At 43.2% G+C, this 17704-nt stretch overlaps 1 protein-coding gene across 4 annotated transcripts in view; it reads left to right on the plus strand.

Moving 5' to 3' along the window:
* FAM219A (family with sequence similarity 219 member A) overlaps positions 1-17704 on the plus strand; it is a 130434-nt gene that overhangs the window by 67008 nt on the left and 45722 nt on the right. For all 4 annotated transcript variants that reach the window (XM_084628047.1, XM_084628048.1, XM_084628049.1 and 1 more), the window contains exon 2: positions 12765-12864. In XM_084628047.1, coding sequence (XP_084484173.1) covers positions 12765-12864 — 100 coding nt within the window. The remainder of the gene's footprint in view (positions 1-12764; positions 12865-17704) is intronic.

The raw sequence follows: 17704 nt of genomic DNA on the forward strand, positions 1-17704 counted from the left end.
TTGGATTTATATTCCCAAAACGTTTGCATTATCCCCAGAGTGTGAGGGGGCAACAGGTGTTGCAATAGACATCATCTGTGTGATGTAGGAGAGGCCTCATATTGTAGGGAAGGAAGCTCAAGGGAGACATTTAGTATTTTACTTTGCCTTGAAGAGTCTGAATTTAGTTTTCTGTTTGTTAAATAGTCTTTATTGGAGCTGGGATTTCATTGTTACTGAAGAATCTCTAAACTTTGGTGATGGTATTCCACATTCCAACTCCTGCCACACCAGCTTGTAGCCTCCTTTATGGCCACCATTCTTCCAGCCAAAGTGGTCCCAACACGGCTCTTAGCATCCCATTGGTACTGCTCCTTAACTGGGTAGAGGAGGTTTTGAGTAATAAAAGCTCTTGTGTGCTCTGCCTTCACCCTCCACTACATTGAATGTGCATCTGCAGAATTTCCACCTTTCAATTCCAGAGAAAGCAGGGCACTGTGTCCTGGTGGCTTCCCTGCCAGGTTTTTTTGTTGTTGTTTTTTGGGGGTGGGGTTGTTTGGATTTTCTGAGCCAATTTCATTTTAATGGTTAATGGGAAAATGACATGACTGCCTGCTGTGCAGTGAAGAGAAACATCTCATGATCCGTCCCCATGACCTTAATGGTAAGAGTGTACAGCATCAAATTGGAAACGCTCCAAAGCAACATCTGCCTAAGCAGCAACATTAACTGTTTCCACCTGGAATCCCACCCAGTGTTCCTTAGCTAGAAGGATGGTGGGTCTAGTAGATGCCGAGCAGGTACACAATGGAGGAGAAGGATCAGGACTCGGCCAAGAACCGAGAAGTTAAACAAAATAAGTGTTATGCTTTTCACAGATATAATTTTAATTCCAGATGTGTCTTACGCTGAATTGGGGACTGAAAGAGAACTTGAGCTTTTGGGAACCACAGTTAACTTCAGACCTCAAAGAGCTTGCAGAGCAAGAGACTCCTGCTCTCTGGAAATAAAGGAAAGTGGAGGATTTACATAGGGCAGAAGAAATGCAGAATAGAGGATAATTGATAGAGTAGGAGTGAGCAGGAGGAGCAATTAAAATAGCTTTAAAAAAAGATGTGTGTGGGTGGATTAACAAAGCCAGCGGAGCAGACTAGGTGCAAGAAGCAAGACTTAATTGATCTAGCAGGGAATGCGAGTTCAAATTACAAAAAATCAGCTGACCTTCCTTTTTAGATGGTCATGATTGCTAGCTGTAAATGAATGGATGGCTCCAGAGCTGACCGGTAATATTTGTGACATTGAGCCACTGATGGGCGTATCAGCCCACTGAAAGCGATAAATGCGAAGCTGTCCATGCCTCTTCCTATCATTTTTCTTATTACTCAAGGGGGGAAGGCATAGGAAGGTAAGGTTTTGTCATACTGGATCAGATCAGTGGTCCATCCAAAGCAGTTATCCTACCTCCAGGGGATTGGAGAGAGCTTGTTTTAATGCAAGATGAGCCTTTTGCCATTGTGTTGTGTGTTTAATCAGAATACAGCATTCCTACAAAGTATAAAACCTGCAAGAAATGTCCTGTGCAGTCCTCAGTTCCTTAAGCGTTCCTTTCAGCCATCTGATTAAATCCCGATCCCTCAACAAAGCCATAGCAAACTGGTTTTGTGCAGGGAGTTCTGTGGGGGGCAGGAGGGGAACAACATCAACAGAGCCACCCTGTAGTGGTTACTGCAGCCTTAGCTGCCCCTCCACCTCCACATCATTGGGCTCAGTGACCAGACGATCTGTACAGTGATGGAACCACTTCCCCTGCCTTTCCCCAGCCTATCTTTCTAGTGCGAGGGTACGGACCTCCCTAGGTGGGGTCCTCCAGTTCCTGTCCCCTGCACTGAAGATCCCTTCACCATTTTCACTGATTTGGGAAATCCCCGTGAAGAAAGGGGCAGGATTTTGTACATGGTGACCCACCCTCTCTTTAAGGCCTCTAGGAGCCAAAATCTGATTCATCTTTTTAAACTGTAAATACTACCAGAGGCTGTTCTGTTCCATCTTACAGTCTCTTTAACATCATTCCTCCCAAGTTCAGTGTTTCCAAAAATATATTCCCCACATTACATCTCATACAAACTGCATGGCCACTGTGAATTTACAGGGCATGTGGGATGCTTGGTCTGTGTAGGACTCGGTCCACACAGAGCTGAGCATGGGAAGGGTCAAGTTAGTTTTATCAGGAAATGGTTAGAGTACACGACTGTTCCTGGCTCTGGCACTAATTCGTTGTGACCTTGGGCCTGGCACTTGGCTTGCCTCAGCATCAGTGTTTAATCATTTTTAGAATATCCTCACTCATGGGGGTGTCGAGATTAAAGACCGGTTGTAAAATTGTTGGAGATTCTGGAATGGAAAGGTGCTGTGATGTCAGATACTAGATATTGTTATTACAACTGTTAGGAATTCCATGTCAGGATTTATCACCTGAAAGACGTGTGCTGCATGTCAGCCTAAGGGATTTTGCTGCAGAATTAGAGAGGTGAAAAAGAAATGTGTGTTGCTCCGATTGACACCTGTTAAAATAACAAAAAGCTTCTTTGCTGAGGTTCTCCACAACCGGGTTTCAGTGGTTGGTTTTAAACAGTTTATTGCGCAACAGCCGCTGTCCCTTTCAGGCCTGTCAAAGCCCTGCAGAGAGCATGGTGTGGCATTCCTCTCATCTGCAGTGTTAATGACCGCATTTAAGCCAGGCAAAGTGTGTGCAGATACAGCCTTTATAGATGTCTGTACTAATATTAATAATGGTTGAACCTGTGTGCAGGAAAAAAGCCCCAAGGATGAACTTTGTTAAATATACTCTATCAAAGTGGGGAAGAGAGGGGCAAAGGGCTGCTAGCATTGCTTGTTCCTCTGAAGGGAATCTGGTAGGAATTTTGTAATTGCTTCTATTTTTCTTGCTTCTTCTTTGTCCTTCACTCATTTTCCCAAGCTACTGGTATGCATGATTCAAACTCTTTATCTTGGACATTTAAGTTAAATCGTACATTCTATTTTTTAAAAAAGTAATTTTGTGTGCTATGAACATCCTTGGACTAGGAAAATGGAAAAGTTTGAAGCTGTCATTCACTTTTCACCATTTTTTTTAACTTATGCATTTTGCTTGGCTTGAACAGTAGAAATAAACTAATCTGTATTCACTTTCAGGGTCTCATGCGCTAGCCCAGAGGAGTGATTGCAGCAAGAGAATGTCTGTCTGAATACAAATCATCTCAACATGGTCTATAAATGTATAAAACATTGTTACTTATCTTGCTTTAAACAAAGCAAAAAAGCTTATCTGCCTTTGATCTAAGCTACACATGCTGCAGGATCTCTTCTTCCTGTATTCTTTTCAACACCTTTGTATACTATTCCATTTTTGTTCTCTTTATTTGGTAAGACATAAGGCCTGGGTCCAGGACTGGCTTTTTATCCTTCAGGGAGCTGTCTTCAAAAGTCATTGGCTTATGGTTATAAATCAGTTTGGTCTCAACTTAGACTCTGTAGTGGATATCATAGGCCTAATTTGTTACATTTGTTAAATGAGATCTGCTCAAGGGATGCCCAGAACTGTGGAAGCAGTGTTAGAACAAAGGTGCATTGGCAGAGCTGTGTGTAGGATGCTCTGGGAGCTGGTGGAAAGTCAGTAAACAGCTGTTGTTTATTGCTTTTTGAAATTTTGGCTTGTGTCACTACCGGTCAGGTTGTATTTCTGTGCAACAGTGGCTGTGTCACCAAACTGCTGCTTATTTTTCCTGAAGTAAGGAGCGAGGACTAGATGCTGTAATGGCTTTTCAGTGCGTGTATGTTGGTAAAATGTACGGATGATATATCCCTGGCTCTGCTTCTGGCTCAGTCTCGTTGTAATTCTAGCTTGTTTGTTGTCCCAAGGCAAAGCACATCTGTCATAAATATAAAGGGAAAGGTAACCACCTTTCTATATACAGTGCTATAAAAATCTCTCCTGGCCAGAGGCAAAATCCTTTTACCTGTCAGGGTTTCTTCCCCACTCTGAACTCTAGGGTACAGATGTGGGGACCCGCATGAAAGACCCCCCTAAGCTTATTTCTACCAGCTTAGGTTAAAATTTCCCTAAGGCACAAAGTCTTTGTCCTTGGATTAGGTAAACGCTGCCACCACCAAGTGATTTAACAATCAGGGAAAGACCACCTGGAGTTCCTGTTTCCCCAAAATATCCCCCCAAGCCCTTACAGCCCCTTTCCTGGGGAGGCTTGAGAATAAACAAGATGAGCACAAACCAGCCTTGGATTTTTAAGACCCAAAAAGCCCAATCAGATTTGTTAGGATATAGATATTCAGGCCTGTCTGCAAAGGCCTGTACTTTAAGAATTTAGGTGTATTCTTATCACTTGGCTAGTTAATGGTATAAAAGAAAGAATCAAAATCACTGTCTGCCAGTGTAAGGTCCTTCTCTTACTGTGACAGTCTGAGGCCCTGTTCTTAGGCTAAGGCCTTTGGCTAAGCAACAGAGGCAGCCATATGCGGGGAAGCAACCGGTCACATCCTCACATTCCAAAGTAGTCACATTGAAAGAAGGTGCTATTGGGCTGTTAGGAATACAACCCTGTCCTGATAGTGCCTATCACCTCCAGAGAAAGGGAAGTGCCTAGAAGATGTAAAAGGAAATTGCGGTTGATAGTTTTCTATCTGGTAAGAACTCACCTATCAATAGACACAGCTGGGAAACTCTTGTGTCTTTTTATAGATGTAGTTGTGAAATCCTCACTTCTGTATTGTTTTGTCATTATAGTTCCCACTTTGCTATTGTTTATTGGCATGGTCTCTGTCTGGTTCTGTGATTGATTCTGTCTGCTGTATAATTAATTTTGCTGGGTGTAAACTAATTAAGGTGGTGGGATATAATTGGTTAGCTAATCATGTTACAATATGTTAGGATTGGTTAGTTAAATTTCAGTAGAATGATTGGTTAAGGTATAGCTAATAATATTACTATATAAATTAGGGGCAAACAGGATGTAAGTTGGGATTCGAAAATAAGGAAAAAGGAATGTGTATTTAAGCTTGCTGGAAGTTCATCCCAATAAACATCAAATTGTTTGCACCTTCGGACTTTGGATATTGTTGCTCTCTGTTCATGCGAGAAGGACCAGGGAAGTGGGAGAGTGAAGGAATAAGCTCTCTAACAAGATTCTTAAAAAAGAGAACTTTATTAGAAGAACAAAAAAAAAATAAGAGAACAACTCTGTAAGATCAGAATGGAAAATAATCTTACAGGCAGTCAGATTCAAAACATAGAGAATCCCTCTAGCCAAAACCTTAAGTTACAAAAAGACTCAAAAACAGGAATACACGTTTCCTCCCGCACAGTGAATTTCACAAGCCAAAACAAAGAAAACCTAATGCATTTTCTTGCTAGATTACTTCCTAACTTTACTGGAGCTGGAGGGCTTGCATCGTTGATCTATTCCTGGCAAAGGTATCACACAGACAGACAGAAGCCTTTCCCCCCACTCCAGATTTGAAAGTATCTTGTCCCCTCATTGGTCATTTTGGGTCAGGTGCCAGCCAGGTTACCTGAGCTTCTTAACCCTTTACAGGTAAAAGGACTTTGCCTCTGGCCAGGAGGGATTTTATAGCACTGTATACAGAAAAGTGGTTACCCTTCCCTTTATATTTATGACAGCATCTAAAGATAACAGTCTTCCCCCCTCAAAGACTGGAGGGGCCACTCAACTGGGGAACAACAAATGAGGAAACAGGAGTCAGATCATAGGTCTCCTTGGGATTCTAGAGTGACGTATAGTCAAGCATCAGAACACAAAAGACTTTAAGCCAAGATCCCGTCTATCTCTGTTAGGTCATCCAGGTGGGAGTTAAACACCAGTGGCACTGACTGAAAATATATGTATGGAGGTGTAGTGGGGAGGGAAGCCACTGCGCCTCACTACAGGCAGACTGCAGGTCACAGTTTGTAGGGGAAACTCTGGCCCTCTGCAGAGCACAATCAGTGGATAGTCCAGCACTTTCAGGCAGGGGCCAACAGTAATTAACGGTCTGTAAGGGAGCTCTAGCCCTCTGGGTGGGGCACAGCACAAACAGTCGATAGCCGAGCACCTTCAGGCGGGGTGGGGCACCAAACAGTTTAGGGATCTGGCCTGCTATCAGGGCAGAGCAGCAAAGAAGTTTTGGGGGCCCGGACACTTAGGCAGGGCAGGGACCAAACAGTCAGGCGCCCTTACTCTAGCGGACAGTCGACAAATGCAGACCTCTGGGCTGACAGGTGGGAAGGCTGCCACCCCAGGGGTGAGGTGATAGGGGGACCCGGGCCCAGCCAGTTCCACTGCGTCCCAGCCCAGGGCCCTAACAGAGGTGGAGTGTTCAGGCACTGGGTCAGCGGAGAATCCCACCGCAGTACTCTGACTCGCGCTCCAGCAGCAGAACTGGACCAGAGTCTGGTTCCCCTGGGCTACTTCCTACCACAGTCTTTGTGCAGAGCCATGTAGTCCAAAAGTCCTCCGTCTCCTCGGCTGCTGGCAGTCCCCACATCTCCTCAGGGCATTCGTCTGACGGCGGTCCCAGCAGCTCCTCAGGGTACTCGTCTGTCTCCCCCAGCCACAGGGTGCAGCTCCACTCAGGATCTAGTCCAGGATCCTGTTGATATCCCAGCTCCCTGGAAGAGACATCTGCTCCCTCCAGTGCTTCAGCCCTAACTGAGCTCCTGGCACTCCTTTTATACTTCCTGTCCTGCCCCAGGACTTCCAGTGAGGGGGGGACAGATTTAACTCTGCCCACCTAGGGGAGTGTAGTGGCCACTCTGCCTCGCTACAGGAGGTTAAGGCAGGGTTTGAAAAACTTGACTCTCCCAGGGTAAGCTGAAATTTTGCTTGGGTGAGTAGAGCTAGGAGCCATTGACTCTTTCTGGTTTGGGGCAAAGAGGGAACAGTGGCTGGGGGCATTACAGAGCATCCCAGAGTTGTTGCTGTTTTCACAGGCTGGGAATGAGGAATGGAGCTGAGTGCATGAAGAGGAGTAGGGTACAAGGGGGATAGCAGGGGCAACAGCAGTAGAGAAACTCAGCATTAATAGATGTATTGGGGAGTTGAAGGAGCATTAATTGGGGACAGAGTTTGGTTTTTAGGAGGAAGTCAAGATGTACCAATGTAAACTTAAATAAGCACAGGGAGGAGGAAGAGGCATTGCAGCATGACTGCCTTCACCTGAGCTCATAGGCTTAGCCTTAAGGCCAGTGTTGAATTTTTTTTCCAAGCTCTGGGGTAACCCTAATATCCTGGCCAGCATCATCCACTTGATATTTATACAAAAGAATTTGAAACCTGCCAGGTGGAGAAGGTCTGAAAGCTGAAGTCCTTTCTTTACCCACAGCATGGGCCTTTGCAGTTCACGCTTTCTTGACTCCACCCTGCCAATACCTCCCGTGCTCTGTGGCACGCCTGACTCCGCCAACAAGAGTGCCAGTTGGTTAATCGTTCGAATGTCTGTTCACTTCAAACCAGACAGACTGCCTGATGTCACAGGCCACTTAGCAGCATGCAGTAACTGCTGAGTGGTGACAGGTTACAGAAATTGCTGGCCTGGTCTGGATTTCATTTGGTTAGAGGTGGAAGGCTTGTCTCTTGGCCAGGAAGTATTTGCTTGTGATTCCCCAGAGCAGGGATAGTCAATAGGCAGCTTGTGGGCCAAATCTGGAAGGCCAGATGCTTTTGAATGGACCATAACATCTTTTTATTTACTACTACTTATCAGTATTATTATTGTTTTTGTATTATTTTCTCTGGAGTTTGGACCTTGACAATACCTTGACCAAGAAATCTGGACCTTGACAAAAAATAGATTATCCCTGCCTGAGAGTATATGACGGTTTGAACACTTGCTAGTGGAGATTAGTGAATTGCCTACGGTTTGAGAAGCTTTTTAAAGCTAGAACTTGTCTTCACAAATTTATAGCATGAATTCTTGAACCTTTTTCCTGTCACTTAAACCCATGATTGTTTCTAAGGATAAGTTATTTGGGGACGGGGGGTATTGCCCCACGTGTACTAGGTGCTTCACAGAAAACAGATAGTTCTTTTCTTTGTCCCAAAGTACTTAAAATCTAAATGGCAGACTTGACAAGCAAGAAAAGAGGTAACTTGCCTCAGGAAGGGAAGTTATTCATTTAGACAGATGTACATCGTGGTAGGTCCGGAGTTCTTACAGTGTGAACGCTCCGTTTTTCAATACATTTGATACTGGTATTGCAGTAATACTGAGAGGCGCATTGTGTGAAGCACTGTCCGTATGTGTGTACACACCCCGAAGAGTCTCTGCCCCCAAAGAGCTTTCCATATGATGCTGCAGAAATTGATTTTTAGGAGGATTTGAATGTTGCATGGGTGGGTGCTTAGCAAATGAGTTTGGGAAGGGCATTCTAAGCATATGGAGCAGAATAGTAGAAGGCACAGATGTTCATAGGGGGGTTATTTTCTAGCTCAAAAGAACCTTGTGTGACACAATCAGTATGGCAGAAACTCCTTTGCTTGTTGAAAGTTGAGCTGGCATAAGTGGGCACCCTGTATATGGGGTACATACTGGGTTTTTTTCTTTGCCATTCTGCCCATTTTTTCATTCTCTCTTAAACAAAGAGCCAGGAGCTGATAACATCTGCTGAATTTTCAGACTCTGTGTTTGAATGGTTTTAAAGCTAAGCAAAATGTGTTCAACTGTCCCTCCTAGTGTGTGTTTGCAGAGTGTATGAGCCCAGGAGAACAGCCTTTGGAAGCAAAGAGGCTCTCTGTTTCATTGGTCGCTCATGGAGACAAATGTGAAATTGCTTACAATATGCTGGCAGAGTGTCTTGTATGCAAGCACATCCAGCTATTTTTAGGTGGAAACGATCTGCGTGACATTAATAAGCAACTGGGTCACAATGAATCAGCCTCTGATTATCAAACTAGCATCTTTGAATTGCTGAGTAAAGTAATTGGTAAAGCTGTGCATATCACTCCTTTCTTTATCATTTGAGGGTGGGAGAGCTCTCCCCATCTTCTCATCAAAATCAAAAATTCCCAATTGTTCAAAATATTTACCAAAGGGAGCAGAGCGAGGAAATGTTTACATTTTCAACTGTCTTAAATAGGGCTGCTTCTTAGGATTGGAGTGCCTGAGCAGACAGAGCTAAATATAGTGTTAAGTGAAATAAAACACAAGTTAGCAGCATTTGAAGTGGACAGCTAAACATGATGGGAACTCTGTCAGCAAAATGGAGTTAATGTCCGTGTGCAGGGGCTGTTCAAAGCGGGCTGGCTCTCCCCTGAAGGTATCATGGGTTGGATGGTAGGAGAGACATTCAGGCCTGCAGGATGTCAAGGGAGGAGGAGAGGGAAAGGAGAATGCACTTTACAAGGTATCCTAATAGCATATTAATGCCCATGGCACAGTTCTGTTGTCCCATATACAAGATTGCACAATTTGTGAGGTTCATCAGTTCTTTTCTCCACCTCCCACTGAAGCATTCCATGTTGGCCACAGTAAGAGGCAGAATGTCACATTAAATGGACCATTGGTCTGGTCTGATATGGCAGAGCTTGCATTCTTAGTAAAGCTGGTTAAATACTGGGGAGGGGGGAGAGAACCCTGAGCATTCCTTAAAAACCTGAAAAAAGCTTTGTTTCAGCCAGTCTCATTGCCCCTTCTCTATTTGCGCTCAGTGAATGTTCGAGCAATGGTTACTCACGCAGAAGCTTGCAAAAATGAATTTTTAACCAGAAATGGCATATTTCGTAAGGCTAGGACAGAGCTTAGTTTAGCAAGAGGATAAGGTTCCTAATCCCCCCCATTGCCAGAGAAGTAAACAAACCTCCCAAGAATCTGACCCCACAGTTAGGCTACTGCTGTTTTGTGCGCACACAATTATGTTGTGAGAGTGTGGTGAGAAAACTTCAAATTAAACTCTGTTACTAGCCAACAATTCTTGCCATGGCTTCAAGTTTTCCTTCTTCTTAGAAGTATTGTGCTCAATCAGCAAACCGAAATAATATAATGTGACCTACAATCAGTTACACAACATAGCTGTAATTTCAAAATCGGAGTATAGAATGTTTGCCTCGATCTATAGAATTCTGTAAAAAAACAAACACACCTGAAATCCATTAGAATAGCAAATGCATGTGGTAGTATTCCAGTGTGCTTGCAGGTATTTTGTTGAGCAAAGGGCTAATTAATCCAGTCAGTGCTTCTCTGGCTGTATGGAGTAATCTGTTCAAAATGCACAGTAGCAGAGCATTCCATTTTATGTAGAGACAATTCCAACAGAAATACCAGGAAGAATCCTTCATGTTTTTAGTACAGTTTGTTACTATGGTGTCTTGTGTATTGCTGCACAAAGTGTATAAAATGATATGCAAATGCTAAAATGCTTCTGCTCTTACAAGCCCTGGACACACGCATGCATTAGGAAAATTATCTCTTGTTTTGACTGTTTTCCTTAAGTTTTAGGTTTAGAGAGGAGAAGGCTGGACGTGTGCTTTGAGGCTGTTGATGTTGACAGTGACTGTTGTTCAGACAGAGAGCCCCATAACATAAGCCTGTTTTCTTCTCAATCTACCATTGACCTACTAATCTTAAAACACTGCAAATGGAAAAGTTTCAGTCTAAGCCTTAGTTTGTTCATGCTATTAACTGATTTCCTTGTGTGACCCTCCCAGTTTGATGCTGGGTAGCTAATTTCCAGTGTTAGCCTCCACCAGGGGGAGGCCAAGGTGGCAATGGCAAACTGGTTGTTGGTTGCGCATGGGGAACTCCTGCACCCTCAGCATGTTAATTTCTATGCTGAGCAGATCAGGTGATGCTTTTAATGTAAAAAAATTTGCTATCACTCTCCAGCAGCTTTACAAAGCTAAATATTTCATCAGAACCCCTGTCATATGTTCCCTTTTGCATAGGTTTTTAGTACCACTGGAAAACTGACTTGTGAAAAAGTAATCTTTATAACCCATGTGTTCCAGTCAATGACCTGCCACACAACTTCCATTGTAACATGACCAAATTAAATAGGTAGGTGGATTTTAAAGACCAATTCTGTTTTATAAAGTTATCTAGATAATCGGCCTTTCAGTTGTGATTGTAAAACAGGCCCGGACCAGTTGAGGTTATTAAAGAGCTGTCGTCTTTCTTCATAGGAGTAGAACTTTTTCAACCTTCATGTCATTCCCAAAATCCACTTGGATATTTCTACTGGGCCTAACTAAACCGGAGACAATATTTTCTTCACTACCTGTCCTAAACTGTTGTTGTGGGCTGTTAAACAGCTGCTACATTCCTTCCCAGATGTGGTGGCATTAGCGGAAGGTAAAATGAGTTGTGTTCTACAGCTTTATTTGTAAAGTATTTTGAAATCCTTGGGTGAAAGGTACTGTAAGCATAAAATACTAGTAGTAGTAAAAAGCAATGATAGCTGAGAGAACACAAATAAATAGTGTCTTGGTAAAATATTGCCACCTTAAATTTTGTAAAAGGTCCCAGTTCTATTAAGACTGATCCTGAATGGACTGACATACTTTTATTTCATGAGTGTGCTTTATTCAGAAGGCAAAACATACTCGGCGCACAGTGAGGGAGACCTCGTGCTGAAGGGTGGGTATTCAGCTCAGTGCTATTGCCGTTGCGTCAAGGAATTGTTCACTAAAGGATCTTCTTTTATTGTTGGCAGAGTATACCAGCCTCTTTCTTTGCCACTGACAGTCTCCCCAGAGTGCCAAATTATGCAGGGTTTTTTGTTTGGGGGAGGGTTGGTTAACAAAACCCAAAACTTCATAATGCAAATTTCAAGAAGTGGAGAGTATGAAAATAACTATCTTATCTGAAATGGCATATTCCAGTATTTAGTATCCCTGGAATATTTGAATTTAATATTAAGCACATGTTTTCCCATGTAATTCTGTCTGTTTTAAATTGGAATTTTCATACGTCTTCAGCTTTGTTTCTAACTCCTAGATGGGAAGAAATTGACCTTATTGAAAGCAATTTTTGCTACAAAGATGATTTCAACAGCTTTGAAGTTTGCAGTGAATGGATTTTAGATCTTTTGGGATTGTGCAAATAAGCAACCTGTATGTTAGAGGGGTTTGCGGAAAGACTATACCATACAATACTGCCTGGATTTTCCGCAAATGGGCCTGGTGGATGGGACATCCAGGGTTCTCCAAGAGAATTTCAGTGCAGCTGCAAGATGCTGAAGACTGACCTACTCAATTGTCTGCAAAATGGGTACAACACAGGCAGTAAGGGTTTCTTGACCCCCTGTCATGCAGGGACCAGCAGTTCAACCTCCATGTCCAGTCAATCCTTTGCCTTCCCGGGGTGTGCCACCAGAGTGCTAGTCATGAATACGGACGTGTTACCTACGAACTTGACTGAAACGACCATGGCATTTCACACAGGTCACCAAACAACCATCAGATGGTAATGACTTTGGGTTACTACCAACCTGGCCTGGATTTGAACTGGTGACAGAAAATCTCCGTATTATCTTGGACGATCTATCATCTAAGCGTGTTAAAAACGGATTTTTTTCAAATAGTGCCCTAAACTTATTAAATGGTTTCCACAGTTCTGTAGAGTCTCTGGGTTTAAATGATCTAAAACACAAAGCTGTGCCTCTGTCCTACCAAACTTGGATGCTGGTGGACTCAACCAGCAGCGAATTAGAGAAATGACTGCATATCTGTGTGTACTAAGCCGTGTCTGATGGTTGGTTGTTTGGTTGTTTTTTTTAACAGGATCCAACCGCTGCATCTATCTCAGACAGAGACTGTGATACAAGGGAGGGAGAGACTGTAGCCATGAACTATAAACCATCCCCACTTCAAGTGAAACTAGGTGAGTCTCTGCATTAACACAGAATGATGGGTTTTTTAAGATGAAAGCTTGCCAAAGGAGTGCAGTATGCTATGGGATTCTGTGCTGTGACACTCATGTCTGTTACTACCAGGAGCACTCCAATCAGTTGAGACAACTTGTTAAACAGTTGACAAATCTGACTGTGCCCCAGACAACCTGTTGCTTAAGAGGGACCTCCTTTCTATTACTACACTGGGGCTTCTAAAATGGAAGCTAGGGGAGTCCCTCCCTCTTGAGAAGACATTCCAGAAAGGATGGTGTCACCTTTGTCTCTGAAGAGGTGCATCAAGATGAGATAAATATTTAGTGCTGATAAAATGCTAGGCTTGTAAAAGTCATTGAGGTGAAATCCAGCTGTTGTCCTGAGCTAAGCTGAGGCTTTAGCTCAGCAGTGCATTCGCTTGACAAGTCTGACGATCATATTTCTACCATAACTCTGGCGGAATTTCTCCTCAGACATAGCTCTTAACTAGAGTAGATGCTGTGCCTGCTTAGTTAAGCAAGTATGTGTCTGGTGGGCTCATTCATATATGCAAACAAATGCACTGTTGAGCTAAAGCATCAGCTTAGTTCAAGACAGCAGCTGGATTTCATCCCCAATGACTTTCATAAGCATAGCATTTTATCAGCATGAAATACTTATCTCACCTTGATACAACTCTTCAGAGCCAAAAAGTGACACCATCCTTTCTGGTAGGTCAAGAGGGAGGGACTCCCACAACTTAAGTTTGAGTGTTAACTAAGCAGGCACATTGGACACACTAATTGAGAGAGATTTGAGGAGAACTCCCACCAGAGTTTTGGTAGAAATACAGGTTTCAGAGTAGCAGCCGTGTTAGTCTGTATTCGCAAAAAGAAAAGGAGGACTTCTGGCACCTTAGAGACTAACAAATTTATTTGAACATAAGCTTTCGTGAGCTATGAAGTGAGCTGTAGCTCACGAAAGCTTATGCTCTAATAAATTTGTTAGTCTCTAAGGTGCCACAAGTACTCCTTTTCTTTTTGGTAGAAATACAGTCCGTCATAGATAGATAGATATAGATTATCTATCTAACACATATGTTTGGACTCCAATCTTTGCTTCTGGCTGTGCCAAGAATTTTAGGAGGAACGTTAATCGACATGGAGCGCAATGGGACTAACTTGATGTCTTGAGCCATTGGAGCTGTTTGTTCGTCCTTGTCAACTGCCGCTACTTTTAAAAACTGTCAGACTCACAAGATGTACTCACAGTTCAGTGTGGCTCACCTCTTTTTGTTTTAACCCTCATTCCCCTGCTTCTTGTCTTGTCTCTCCTTCATTTTCTGACTGGTGTAGGTCTTGAACTCTTCAGGGCAGGGACTGTCTTTTTAATCTTTTCAATGCTCTGGGCAAAGTTATAGTGCTATATAAATATTCAGTAGCTGTCCTTGCACAGCATGGGCCATTTAGAGGTCAGGATTCTAGTCCTACTGCAGATGTGGCAAAAGGATAGTGGCATTAACTTTTTTTTTTTTTAACGTTGTTAAAGCATAGTCAGTTGTTCTAATGTCAAACTCAGTCCCTTGATCTGACAGTAGACTAATCCATTGTCTGTTTTCTCTATGGATATTCAGACATATAGTAACCACGTGCCATTCTGGGAATCCTGGTTCAAATGAGCTCAGTTAAAATATATACTCAGCATGAACACACTTTTACTTCCCGAGCAAGCAGTGGTTGGGAATGCTGCATGGGTAGAATGCTACATCCTGGGACAGGATTGTATTCAAAATCATTAACCTGTTCAGCCACTGAATGTCCTCCATATTTGGAAGGGTGTCCCATTATGTCTTGTGACAGAAGCATGGTAGCTGGAATGTAGGTGCTCAGGAATGGGTGTTAAAAATAGGAAGAGCCTCCTGGAGTTTTCGATAATTCCGCAGAGTCAGGGGTTGGCTTAAACATAGCTAGTGCAGTAAAACGTTTAGCTTTTTCTCAAGTAAAAATACTGTGGGACCATATTTTAAAAAAACACACAAATGTGCTGTAGTTAGTTCTGTGGAAATACTATCACCTGGTTCTGGTAACAAACCACAGGCATTTACTTATGATTTATTACCCTGACCCCTTAATGAAATTATAGCCTTGATATGATTTTAATTCTACTATATTTGCTTGACATATATTCGGATGCTCCTTTTGTGTTTTTATCACTGTGTCAGACTGTAAATTCCTCGGTGCAGGGACTTTGCCTCTTATTTGTAAATAACTTGATAATGAGGTGTTCTTCAACACTGCTGTCAATGTATGTGCACCTAAGTGTTCATAGGGTATTTCCAGCTCATCCTCACCAGAAACTATAACAAATGGAGCTGGTACCTCAAGCCTATGAGAACAAGACAGGGCTTCGATAAGGTGGAAAAAGGAGAACAAAGTAATCCCAAGGTTAAATCTCAAAGTTTGATATCCATTGGAAGACAGCAGTGCCCTATGTGATTCCCACAAGATTCTGTATTGTTTTAATGATGCTTAGGCCACCTACTTCCCATTTCTAATTCCTTTTTTCTGTGCTGAAATCTTCATCAGTATCTTAGGTTTGTCCTGCCCACGTTTCAGATAAAATGGTTGTGTAAATAATAGAGCATTTGTGTAAAATTTAGCAATGGAGCTAGTTATTTGCGTTCCAAGATGGAACTTTAGGTAGGTAGGTGAGAGATCACAGGAGACTTGCTGACTCCAATACACCCTGGTTTCCTTCACCCACCTGGTGGTTGTGATTTGGAGCATGTAATAGGGTTTAGAAATTTTCTTTCACCTGCTCTCGACCTTACCGCAAAGAAGCAAAAGTTAAGGTATGCAAAATTTCATACTTGGCTAGGAATTGTCATCACATCTAGGGACTGGATGGTAATGGTCATAGTTTCAGGGTAACTGCTCCTGTATTCCTACCCATTGCCCCTACAGTCTAATCCAGGGGTGCCCAGTCAGGTGTCATGTCTCCAGCTGTCACCTGTGTCCAGTCTGCCTAAAGGCCAGCACTTGTGCCTTGCTGTCTCTCCAAGGGCTATGACCAGAGATACAAGTTACCACACAGCTTTTTCTCAGCAAGCACCTTTATTCTTAAGATAAAAGCATTACAGCGAAAACTGATAAACGATAAAAGTTCCTGTATGCATGATGAAAGCTTTCCAGAGGCCATCAGTCTTACAAGGCCTTAGTAGGCCAAAGTCTTTTCAACCCCTTCTGCAAGGGTCGGGAGCCCCCTTGAATGAAAAGGCCTGTCCATTTGCTGGATCAGAAGGAAGGCCCTGACTCAGTTTAATCCCAGCCTTCTTATATCAAAAGTCCTTTCTTCATCTGTTGGTCTCAATTTGAGCCAGCATATGCGAGCCTCCCCAAGGGTGGTACCTCCCAGGAGGGCTGGGGGCACGGTTTGCAAATTGAGTGATTCCCCATAATCACCCCACACAAGCACACAATTCTTAGTTTCTGGCAGAGCTGTGGCAATCCTCCCTACCTGGAGTTGCATCCATAAACCATCCCATATACTTAACACAATATGGTCCCCAAAGATACAGCCCGCAGTTGCAGTAATGTACTATAGAATTCTCTGCCAGCTATTAAGGCTTCACTGTATCAGAATTACGGGCAATGACTATAGACCTCTGAATTTGATCTGCTATGAGGATGTCAAGACAGTTTTTAGTGAAGCCTAGAGAGGAGACATGTATATACGAAGCTGTAGGTTCTAGAATAAGAGAGATTTCTCTGGGTGTGAAAATGTATGTTCTCTGAATCAAATTTAGAAGTCAAGCTAATGGAGATTTAGATGGTGTAATTAATTAAGACCTTTTTTCCACTTCCCTTAGCAGGTAACCTTTTCCCTTTAGAGTCTCCCTCATTTAGACACTTGGATGCAATGAGCTAAATCCAGAGGTGACCTAGTGTCAGATGATCAGATGGAGATCCATGTGCTCAGTGGTGCAGTCTTGAGGGGTTTTGGTTTTGTTCGGATTTTTAGTGCAAGACTGCATGGTAGAAGTGACCTCAATTGTAGCAGCACCAGATAAATTATCTACTGTCCTAGTTGCAATTGTTTTCCCTCCAAGCTTAAATCTCATGCTGATATTTCTCTTAATTCTAAAACATACAGTGGCTGATGCTAGACAGCCCCATAAGGAGAGGCAAGTGTCACAAAGTAGCCTTTGATGTGAGCTACAGTAGTTCAATTATATCATCTCCTAACACAGTCAGAAATGGTCCTTGCTTCTTGAAGCAAGGAGCCATCCTAGTACTAGTAACAGCAGAGCTATTTCATGAATTAATTGGGTACTAGCACCTTCCTGCTGGCAACTGCATTTCAGGAGATTTCTTTTTCTTCTCTGTGAAATATTGTATGGTTTACTCTTTGAGCAGGTCTATTGTTGGGGAGGAAATTCTCCTGTCCTGGAGCCTGGGGGGCATTTATAAGTTAGGCATGAATGCCCCCACACTCCATCCCTACCTTTCTGATGGCGCCCTCTCTGCCTCACTTTCCCTGGCCCAAAACACAGCAGCACCATGGGCAGGCAAGAGATATTGAACTGCAGAAGGGACATGGGGAAAAATTGGGATTTGAAGGAGAGAGATGGGGGAGAGGAGCTGTCCCCTGACAAAATATTGATGATGTTCTGTATTAAATGTAGTAACCTGGTTAGATCTCTAAGGACTCTCCTCTCCTCCCACTTTCCCCTCTGCTAATCCCACCTCTCCTGAGATGTTGACCAGGACTAGATGTTATTCTGCTGGAGGCTGTGCTGCTGCTTAAATCTGCCGGCGGGCTCCCGGTTGAGTAGCAAAGGGGGGGAACTCTTTCACG

This window comes from Lepidochelys olivacea, assembly GCF_965140295.1.
Source record: "Lepidochelys olivacea isolate rLepOli2 genome assembly, chromosome: 5".
NCBI lineage: Eukaryota > Metazoa > Chordata > Testudines > Cheloniidae > Lepidochelys > Lepidochelys olivacea.